The 10681-nt window shown below is 37.8% G+C and overlaps 2 protein-coding genes across 3 annotated transcripts; both read left to right on the top strand.

Annotated features, from left to right (window-relative positions):
• The first annotated feature begins 1690 nt into the window (after window positions 1–1690).
• On the top strand, window positions 1691–4843 carry LOC121787966. 2 transcript variants are annotated; one of them, XM_042186817.1, is made up of 6 exons: window positions 1691–1826; window positions 2298–2563; window positions 2684–2895; window positions 3053–3311; window positions 3906–4165; window positions 4508–4843. In XM_042186817.1, the coding sequence occupies exons 1-5, from the start codon at window positions 1730–1732 to the stop codon at window positions 4149–4151; spliced, it is 1080 nt and encodes a 359-aa protein (XP_042042751.1). In that variant the 5' UTR covers window positions 1691–1729; the 3' UTR covers window positions 4152–4165; window positions 4508–4843. The 2 variants fall into 2 exon arrangements, with proteins under 2 accessions (XP_042042751.1, XP_042042750.1); XM_042186816.1 differs by lacking the exon at window positions 4508–4843 and having other exon boundaries at window positions 3906–4431.
• A 3888-nt stretch (window positions 4844–8731) lies between these two features.
• Window positions 8732–10159, top strand: LOC121786772 (protein ABSCISIC ACID-INSENSITIVE 5-like). Its single transcript, XM_042185398.1, has 4 exons — window positions 8732–9724; window positions 9826–9897; window positions 9996–10025; window positions 10073–10159. The coding sequence occupies exons 1-4, from the start codon at window positions 8732–8734 to the stop codon at window positions 10157–10159; spliced, it is 1182 nt and encodes a 393-aa protein (XP_042041332.1).
• The last annotated feature ends 522 nt before the right edge of the window (window positions 10160–10681 follow it).

The following is a 10681-nucleotide window of genomic DNA, read 5'->3' as shown; positions in this document are numbered from 1 at the left end:
GTACAGACTATTTTGTAACAGACTAGTATTTTGGTGGAAGTAAAGTTCTGTGGAAAAATTTTGGTGGTGGTATTTTTGTGGATAGCGTACGTCGCTTTGTGATTTCAATCATATTTGAGTAACTTCATTTGTGATTTCAGTGATAGTTTGGTAGTATTCATTTGTGTACATGGTTTGTGATTTCAATCATATTTGAGTAACTTCATTTGTGATTTCAGTTTGGTAGTATTCATTTATGTACATGGTTTGTGATTTCAATCATATTTGAGTAACTTCATATGTGATTTCAGTTTGGTAGTATTCATTTGTGTACATGGTTTGTGATTTCAGTCATAGTTGTGTAACCTCATTCGTGCTTTCAGACATAAATGAATAGCAACAAAGCAAAGTGTAGTCGATCAGGATTTCAGTTTGTGATTTTAGAAATGAACCACGGAGTGAACACGACATAGCATTGTTATAACAGTAGAAAAATTACAATACATAAGAACAAGATTGTGATTTTTAAGCGTCGGAGAGTTGTTGCCATCTGACCAATTTTCACCGCCAATGCGTCACACTCTTCAGTTTTCATACCCAGTTGTAGCTTCAAGTCTTCAAACTCCACGGTTTTCAAGCGCAATTTCTCGTGCAGCACACCTTCAAGTAGAGATTTGCTTCGAAGTTCAGCTTCGAATTGGTCTCGCTCAAGTTTCACTCTCTGAAAATAACTGTCTTGACTTGGGGATAGACTCGCATCAAACCATCGGAAAAACTTGCAGTCATCGTCCTGCATAATAATTTCTCATTAATCTTTATGCCAACAAAATTAATGGACAACACGATCAAAATACATGGTTTTAACCTTCCATATAGGGCAGCGATAGTAACGTCTACTCGGGTTAGCAGCCGTCCTAGATGTAACGAGCTTGGCCTCAAGATCGTGATTACACTTCACAATTTCTGGACGAGGCCAATTCCAATTGAAGCTTGAGCCGAACGATTGAGAAGAAGAAGAAGAAGACATTGCGTAAATACCTGAATTCAGTTCGACAATACAAAAATCAAATCGACCAAGAATTGCAAAAATAATTTTCAAATGCCCGACACTAACCATACAACCAAAAAAAATCAACCAACAATTGCAAAATAAAATTCCAACGGAAATCGCCTAAAACCCTCTTTGATACCCTAAATTCAGCAAAATCCAGATTAAATCCACTAAATTCGAGATCCCGAACGGCTGGCGAAGATATGAAATCCCCTAAATTGCCCGATGCCGAAGAAGGTAAAATCGCGTATACTGTTTTGAGAGGGAAATCAGAATTTGAGTAGAACTTGAAAGGGGTAGATGAAACGATAATGGAGAGAAGAAATAATGAAACGGAATTGAAAAATGTAAATGGAATTATGATTACATAGGTGCTTGACAAGACCGCACTTGCAAATGCAGTCATAGGGGTGCAGCCTAATGCAATCAAAAGGTCTAAACTGCCCTTCACCCCATTTGGGCATTTTCGTCCGAAAAATGGCAAAATATACACGATTTGTGATTATATGTTTTGTCAGATCCCTGTGGTGGTATTTTTAAAAGTTATAGGCCTCTGATGTTAAAAGGCGAAAAGTCAGGGCCTTTTGGTGCAGTTTACTCAAAAATTAATAAAAATGGATCTGGCCACGCCATGCTCTTGGAAAAGAGTTGACGCTCTTATAACTACTTTCGTCTAACGAAAAATTGGCGAGGAAACAAATGGCTACTGGAACTGGAACAAACAGGAAGATCTCAGCTTCTTCTGCAAGAGCTCACACCCGCAAACCTAAATCCAACTCTCATTCAAGAATTTCAGGTTGGGTTTTCATTTTCTTTCGCCTCAGTTTTAAGATCAGCATGTCGCTTTGTTAATCGATGAATTTCTTGATTAAATGCCCATTCATTCCACTATGCAATTTGTCGGTTCCTTTTTTTGTGTGTATAAGTTTTAGCTGATTATATTGCAACGTCGCTCGATGTTCTCGATACTTCTTCCAAATTCCAATGTTGCCTTATGGTAGAAAATAAGTATCGAACCGGAGTTTTGATTAGGATTTGTTGTGTTTGTTTGTCTGATTGTTGATAAAATTCCATAAATTAGATCCAACTGCTCAGGATGAAGTTCAGTATCATAGTAACTAGTATTTGGTTATGATTTTTATGCCCAATATGCTCTGTGTTGTAGAAAATTAGTAAGTATATTATTTAGAGTATTTTGAATAACTTTCATTTGCATTTTAAGACCACGGTGTGTGATATTAGTGCTTCTAATTTTGAATTGTTTCAGGGATCTTTAAGAAACTTCTGTTGGTTTTCTTTGTGGGATTCTTGGCTTGGGCCTATCAGGCAATAAAGCCTCCTCCTCCAAAGATCTGTGGCTCGAAAGACGGGCATCCAGTTACAGCTCCAAGAATTCAGCTCAAGGATGGAAGACACTTGGCTTACAAAGAATTTGGTGTCCCAAAGGATAATGCAAAGCACAAGATTGTGTTTGTCCATGCCTTGGATACTTGCAGGCATGATGTGTCTGCTATAACTTCTGGACTCTCGCCGGTAATGCTAATGCCACTTCCTATCTGTCGCCTGCTGACTGGCTCTGATACAACCATTTTACGAGTCATATGAAGCAGCAGCATGTGAGCAGACTCTTTTGGTTTGTTTCAATAAAAACAGGATTTTGTTGAAAGTGGAGGGATCTATATCGTTTCATTCGACAGACCTGGTTATGGAGAGAGTGATCCAAACCCTGCCCAAACACTTAGAAGCATTTCTTCTGACATCGAGGAGCTTGCTGATCAGTTGGGATTAGGATCCAAATTTTATGTTGCTGGATTCTCCTTGGGTGGCCAGATTGTGTGGACCTGCCTCAAGCACATTCCTCACAGGTACGTTTTCTTCGTACCTGTCCTTGAGTAGCTACACTAATTGGTGTCTTCCTGTAGTTTGGAGTATTACTGATTGAATCTATGATATTCTTGTATTTTAAGCCCAAATCAATTTCTTCATCGTAGTAATTGAATATTTAACATCCCGGGTGTGCAGGTTGGCAGGAGCAGCTCTGATTGCACATTATTGGTGGAAAGGTATTCCTTCGAACCTCTCTGCAGAAGCATATAAGAAGCAGCTTCTTCAGGACCAATGGGCGCTTCGTGTAGCTCACTATACACCGTGGCTTATCTACTGGTGGAACACCCAAAAGCTGTTTCCTTGTATGAGTATTATTGCTCGCAGCACCAAAGTTCTCTCTCAACAAGACGTAGAACTAATGCCAAAGATTCACTTCTTAAAACAAGAGACTGCGGTAATGGTTACTATGTTCTTGAGTGCACACAACAGGAAAAGTAAAATATAAACCGACCAGCTTCCCTTACCTAGACACGGAACATATCTTTTGCTAGATCATCTTTACTTATGCAGCATAAAATCGTGTAGGATTTCAATGTGGGTGGTTGTATACATTATCATCCTGAAGTGTTTGAGAGGCCATGTTCTGATACTTGCATATCAATTTTGTGCTATATTGCTTATTTTTATTGGTGGCAAGGTGTGCCTTTAAACCTAAAAATACATGATTTGATAAAGTATAAACTAGGTGAAGCAAAATCTCTTTGGAAATGTCATGAATTTACATCTGCTGATTTTCTTACCTTTATCCTCATGCATATTGTCTAGCCAATACTAAAACTAAGTCGATATCTTTTCCTCATCAGTCTCCTGCAGAAGATGCTGTCATCTTTGTCGAGACTGTTCCATAGCCATATTACACCCCCTCTGTGCCTTGAACATTTTCTCATTTGTGAATATAACAAAGTCATGTCAATTTAGGTGTGTGTAGATTTGATTGACAAAATATATGATTCAGTATTTAAAGTTATCACTCAAATTTGCAAACCAGGCACAGGTAAGACAGCAAGGTGACTACGAGTCAATTCACCGCGATCTGGCATTTGCCTTTGGGAAGTGGGAATTCGACCCAACGGAATTGAGAAACCCCTTTGCAGAAGGGTCAGGCTCTGTTGATATTCTGGTCCCTGCCACACTGCAGCGTGAGATTAACTATCACGAGGTTCGTGGTGCTGGCCACAAGTTTCTGTACGCTGATGGAATAGCTGATTCGATCATACAAGCACTTGTTTCTTAGGATGCCTGCACCAGGTTATATATACATATATTCTCATTGTATCACATTTATTACTACTGCATCAGTTAGTTATCTTGTTTCGTCAAGATGAGTAGAGTGGTCATCTGTATGGAGAATTGCATGGGAGTATATGTAAAATATTTCATCCTACGCTGCAGATTTCTTTTAATTATGGATTTAGGGTTATTAGTTTTGGATGCATGGACTATTTTTGTAAAACAAAAGAAAGGAAAAATGTATCTCTTGGATTTTAGCAAAAGATTTTTTACTTGGAATTAAACATCTACATTTGCTTATTTATTCATTCACCAGTTTTATCTCGTGTTTATTGTAATTAGTACACAATCTTTTCGCAGATGTGGAGTATGATTTTTCAACAATTTAGAGAAAAGACCTGAATCTAGACGTAATGAATCTAGCAATTAGCATAAGAGCATGATTAATGCCGCGGACCACACCTGGGTCCTGGCCAGCGGCTTGGAACGTTGGAGGGGAGGGAGACGCGGCTCAGGCGGCGCCTGGTGACGAAGGAGAGTCCCCGGGCCGCACCCGGTTGGGTCCTGGCCGGCCTTGCATGCTCCCGGGGCGCGCCGCAATTCAATTTTATTTTTCTTTTTTTTTAAATTGAATTTTTTTGGATTGTTGCACATGCATACCTTCATATTTGTTGTATTTTCGAGTTGAGGAGAGAAGTAGTTCACGAAAATGAAAGTAGAGAAATAAAATGAAAAAGAGAAGGGAAGAAGATGACTCTGTGGGGGAACAAATGAGGGGAGAAGAAAAATGAGAAAATTTTAGGTTTAATATATTTAATGGGCTAAGCTTTATTTCAATTTTATGTATTTAAGTATTTGTTTAATTTAATGGGCTGGCTTTTTAATGTATTTTATTTAAATTTAAAATTTCTATGTCTGTGATTTTTAATTTCCGAATTATGAATGAATTTTTCGTGTTATAATTGCTCAACGTTTTCTATTTTACGAGTGAAATAGCATTTAGTTGCGAATGTTGCAATTTAATAGTTGGGGCATGCAGGGTTATGGGAGTTGTGGCATGACCTGAAAATTAGGGGAATGATGACGTGGAGGACACTTGGGGCTTGGATCCATGCCTGGGGTTAATGATGCTCTAAGGGCTTGATTTCTAACAATTCGTCCACCTTACTTTTTCCGACAACAGATAATTAGCATGATACAAACCACTGAAAATTTTATTAACACTTAACACAAAGACAATCAAAAGTATACTAGAAATAATGAGTCATGGAACAATCACAATGTATGTTTTGGTCGTTTGGAAGACTCCTGAGATACGCAGCTATTGGTCCAAGAGGATTAAGTTGGTCCCAAACCAAGACTAGCAAAAGCACAATGAACATCCCAAAAATCAATTACCAAGAATCAAGTCAAGATGCCCTCGCTTGTCGCCCGTCACACCATGGTACCCGACACAAAACACGAGGCAAGAAGGCCAACAGCACGCACATATGAGCTTCACAACCCTATCACTTGTAGATATAATTGCTACACTTATTAATGAAGCCTCTTAATAATATTAACGAAGACTCATTTTTAGATGTTGGACTAATTAATCTAATATGACAAACTTTAATTCACCATTTCTTACTCATTGAAAATCGGATTAGAAAATATAAATATACAATATCATCTACTCGGAACGTAAGTCGATTATATATTATTTAATTTAACAAAAAATAATCTTTTGTCACTTGTACAACTTGGTCAAATTGCGCTTACCGGGCTAGATTTCAACAACTTTTTCCTCCAATCAATCAATCTATACACTAGCCAACAAATAGCCCGTTAAATGAAAATGTTTTCTTTTTCTTTTTCTTCTTCTATTTTTCTTCGAGACAATATGAAAATATATTCATTTTTCGAACGTACAATTTGTCAATCTATCCGTTTTTTTATTGCATTACGCATTTTCCTTCTTATGGTAGGCGTCCTTTTTTCCAGGAACTAGTATTACATTTTCATGTTATATTTCACATTATATTATTGATGATGCTTCTTTTATCATCATGAATGTTACTCCATGTGTATTTTTCCGTATAATATCATTATATATTTATATTGCATGATATCATATGTATAATTATACATACCTACGTACATATGATCAGTATATTAATATGAGCAGATATTCCACATAAAATAAAATAAAATTGTAACGTCACCCTTAACACCCTCACCGGTAAGCTGGCACCGAAAGCTAATATTTGCAGTTGCAGTTGAATGTAGACTCACCAATATTTGCAGTTGCAGTTGAATGAATGTAGTCTTACTATTGAATGTAGACTCACTAATATTTGCACTTGAATGTAGTCTCACTTTTGAATTTAGACTCGCTATAGCAAAGCAACATCCACAAGATCAGGTTAAATGCATTTGAAAGTTTCAATATTTTTGTATAGATAATTAATTTGCTGGTTTCAATATTTGACCGGAATAATAAATATTTAACTTATAAATTTTAATAAAGTTCAAATCAATTTCATAAGATTTAAAATTAAGTTAATAATTATGGGTAGATTGGTGGCATGTGATGTCTATTCACTAAAAGTATAAAACTAAAATGAGATACGTACTTCTTCATTTATTACGAATTGTCAAAATAAGAAAATATGAGACATTTTATGGAGACCCGATGGATTAGAAAATTTCGATTAATTACAAAACTTTCGATATACGAGGTCATGTAATAGGATTTCATCTCTCGTATGCAATTTAGAAATCATTTGACAATAACATATATAATTTACAAATCATTTAACAGACAAAATTATATTTTTTCTAATTTTTGTCTGTTTTTTTTTGGGAAAGCTGGTAAAATAAAATAGTGAGCGAGGGGGAAGTCAGGCGGCCGAAATACGCACGTGAGTGTAATGAGATAGGGATGGGACACGTGGAAGGTAGAGGGTAGCTGAAGGGAGGACACGTGTCGACGACGTGCCATGCAATATTTTCAGACAAATAAAACTGAAATTCCCTTTACGCCATCCCTTCATTTTCTCAACCATTTCCGCCTTTTTCGTAAACTCATCTCACTCTCTCTTTCCCCTCTTTCTCTATATAAATATATACTCCTACATCACACATACCATTAATTATGTCGTCGTCAATCGTACTAATACTATATTTTTATTTGTAGCCGAGCTCTATATATGTGCATATGTGGTAATGATATTTAAAAATAAGATGGTAGCTTGAAAATTGATCTGACCATTCTTTTGCAAGCACAGCCATTACAGTTGAAACTCGACAAGTGTTGGATTCCAATGTAACCCCTCTCTCTCTCTGATCATATCCATTGTTTTTTATGAAGGGTTTTGCATATGATACCCATTCCTTTTCTTTTAATCATCGGAAGGGAGGGTAATATTATTCAGTTTGTGAATTCCATTACATTATTTCTTCTTTTTCTTCTCCAATATATATCGGTTGTCTCTCTTCAGTTATAAGTTCTTTTAGGCACCTTTAAATAATTCAATTATACTACTACTAAACAATTTAATCATAGCAGTAATAGTAAGTGTCAGGAAAAATATGGATATAAAATGTTAGGTATAAGATGCTGGAGTTGGCGTAGTAATTTTCCTCCGTGAAGGTTTGAGTTTATGATTTGATATGGCAAAAATCTGTGTGCATTTATGATCCCTTGTAAATTGTTATTAAATTGACTTAGGGCTCACTTATTTTCAGTCAAGCTAAGGTTTATTAAACTGGTATGATTAGGATGGATTTTTTGTAACTTCCCCGGCCAAATGTATAATTAGGATGGATTCATCTATTGTAATGAATTACATTTAGGGTTCACTTATTTTCATTTTTATTAAGCATAATTAATACTACTACTATATAATTACGGCGGCATGTATAGGTCGCGCGTCTCTGTTTGATATTGGAATTTAGATTAGTTTCGGTAGAAATCATTAGTTAGTAGTATGTAGCATGAAGATGAAGTAAAAATTCAATGGTCCAGACATATTGTCACGTGGTGTGTACAACCAATTACCTTGCAGAAATAAAAAGAAAAAAGAAAGTGATTTCTTCAATGATGATTGGTTAGACCACACTAAGTGTTAATATGTCCTGACCACTGACGAACTAGCTGTAATTGGGGAAAATACATGCACAAAATATGGTTATGCATTTCAAGAAAAAGAGGAAATAATATGTAGTTATGCATTTGGTCTTCGTGTGTGCTTATAGTTTGATATATTAATACTCCCTCAGACCCAACTAAGTTGAGTCATATTTCTTTTTGGAATGTCTCAACTAAGTCGAGTAATTTCCTTTTTTTTGCTCAACTTAGTTGGAACGGAGGGAGTAATAAAAAATGAAAAATATTTCTATATATAGAAGCGTAGTAGTAGTAGTAGTATAATTTCAGTTTGATGACCAAGTCCATTTTGATTATCACCAAATCTCATGTAACCAACTCAAAAATGTTGTAAAAATTGAAAAAAATTTGGACACAGATATTCATTTGTTTGTTTATTGATTGGCGTAGTGAGAGTGATCCGAGGTCCTTGAATGGTGGGCTATAATTCGAATATGGGAACATCAGATTCTGAAATAATATCTCAACCAGAAATGGATCAGCCTAGAGATGAGACGAGCCTTCAGTCGTTGGGGCTTCAATCATCGATCTACTTTCTCACACTCGATGAGTTCCAACACACTCTTTCTGAGAATGGTACTAAGAACTTTGGATCCATGAACATGGATGAGTTCCTCAACAGCATCTGGACCGCCGAGGAACATCAAAATCAAGCTCACGCGCACGGCCAAGCCCACCCGACTGCCACCGTCCCCTCTACCAACAGTATCCTGCATTTTCCACTGCATGAAGCTAATGGTACTTGTGTTGGGAATGGAATAGCCAAGCAGTTGAGCTTGTCTAGACAGGGCTCACTCAGCATCCCGGAGCCTCTCTGTAGGAAGACCGTGGACGAGGTGTGGTCTGAGATTCACCTCAGTCGCCACCATGGCAACGGCCATATTCCCAATCCCAACACTGCTCATAAACAGCCTACTTTTGGAGAGATGACGCTCGAAGATTTCTTGATACGGGCCGGGGTTGTCAGAGAACAGAATCTGGCAGCTGCTGCGGCAGTGCCTCCTCCTCCTCATCCTCAGCAGCCGGCCTTCGGAATATACCAGAACAACAACAGCCATCCTGCAATGGGGCCAAGCTTCGTTGCAAGACCGGTGATTGGTGTTGCAGGTTATCAGCCACTGCAGACGGGTGTGGGGGACGAAGCAGGTTACGGAGGAGGGGTGAAAAGCTACTCACAAGGCCCTCCTCCAGCAGTCGGCTACGGAGGGAGAGTGGGAAATGGAAGCGGAGGGGGATTGGGAATGGGGTCGCCAGTGAGCCCATTGTCGGATGGAATGGGGGCGGGGCAAGTTGAGGGTGGAGTGGATGGGATGAGTGGAGGACGGAAGCGGGGCTTAGATAGGCCGGTGGAGAAGGTGGTGGAGAGGCGCCAACGAAGAATGATCAAGAATAGGGAGTCTGCTGTCAGATCTAGGGCCAGGAAGCAGGTAAATAAACAAAACATGATAAGAACACGTTTTTTTTGTTATATAAACAACCCCTTATAGCAGTAGGTTTAATTGATGAAGCATGCGGTTGGTTGTGGCAGGCGTACACGGTCGAGCTCGAAGCAGAGCTGAACCAACTCAAAGAAGAGAATTTATATCTGAAGCAGGCTCTGGTAAGATAATATATATAGGAATAGTGCAACTTGTATACTAGTATTATGCTATTCAATGAATGTTTGTGATCACACAATTCTGTTATCTGCAACAAGAGGAGTTGGAGAGGAAAAGAAAATTAGAACAGGTAATATATGAATTCAGCTTGATTTGTGATGAATGTTACTACTGCAGTACTACGAGGAGCAGGAGGCGCAAAAATCATTCAAAGTTAGTGAGAAACTAAGAGCAATGGGAAGGAGTTTGAGTTGTCCTTGCTGAATGTGACGCGACGACGATGAATCCGTGACCAACGCTTAAGGATGACGATAAAAAAAGATAATGACGGCTATAGATCTCATGCATTGCGTTTCTTAGCGCTTGTGAGAGAAGAGAATGTCTTATGCTTATACCTTTTTCCATTTGCATCTTGTATGCTTTTTTCAAATATCACTACGTTGAGAAAAAAAAGTCTTTCTCTAGAGATATCATATGTAATCTTACATCTAAATTATCTAATTCTATAAATCAAATCGCCTTTTGACTTTTTCATTATCAATGCGCATGTTTTGGTAGGATAGATATGAAATTCTATGATTTGTAAAGGTACATTTTCTATGCTTGCAACGCTGCGTACCATGCGAAGTCCATATATTTTTTCCTTTGTGGTTTGTAGATATGATAGTTTCTAGGGAAGACTGATCAAAAGATGTATGTTATTTCAAATCAACATGCCATATTCTATGTGAGGAATAGACTATCACTGTATAGTTATGGAGTAGTGCTCAATTTCGAAAATATTCT

This window comes from Salvia splendens, chromosome 22 (assembly GCF_004379255.2).
Source record: "Salvia splendens isolate huo1 chromosome 22, SspV2, whole genome shotgun sequence".
In the NCBI taxonomy this organism is placed as follows: domain Eukaryota; kingdom Viridiplantae; phylum Streptophyta; class Magnoliopsida; order Lamiales; family Lamiaceae; genus Salvia; species Salvia splendens.
Note: the sequence above shows the minus strand (reverse complement) of the source record. Positions and strands in the feature narration are given on the sequence as shown.

Coding starts and splice junctions, on each gene's coding strand:
- LOC121787966 (XM_042186817.1), top strand. CDS start 1,730: ATGGCTACTGGAACTGGAACAAACAGGAAGATCTCAGCTTCTTCTGCA. Junction 2,564..2,683: donor TAACTTCTGGACTCTCGCCG/GTAATGCTAATG, acceptor CAATAAAAACAG/GATTTTGTTGAAAGTGGAGG. Junction 2,896..3,052: donor CTCAAGCACATTCCTCACAG/GTACGTTTTCTT, acceptor CCGGGTGTGCAG/GTTGGCAGGAGCAGCTCTGA.
- LOC121786772 (XM_042185398.1), top strand. CDS start 8,732: ATGGGAACATCAGATTCTGAAATAATATCTCAACCAGAAATGGATCAG. Junction 9,725..9,825: donor GATCTAGGGCCAGGAAGCAG/GTAAATAAACAA, acceptor TGGTTGTGGCAG/GCGTACACGGTCGAGCTCGA. Junction 10,026..10,072: donor GGAAAAGAAAATTAGAACAG/GTAATATATGAA, acceptor TTACTACTGCAG/TACTACGAGGAGCAGGAGGC.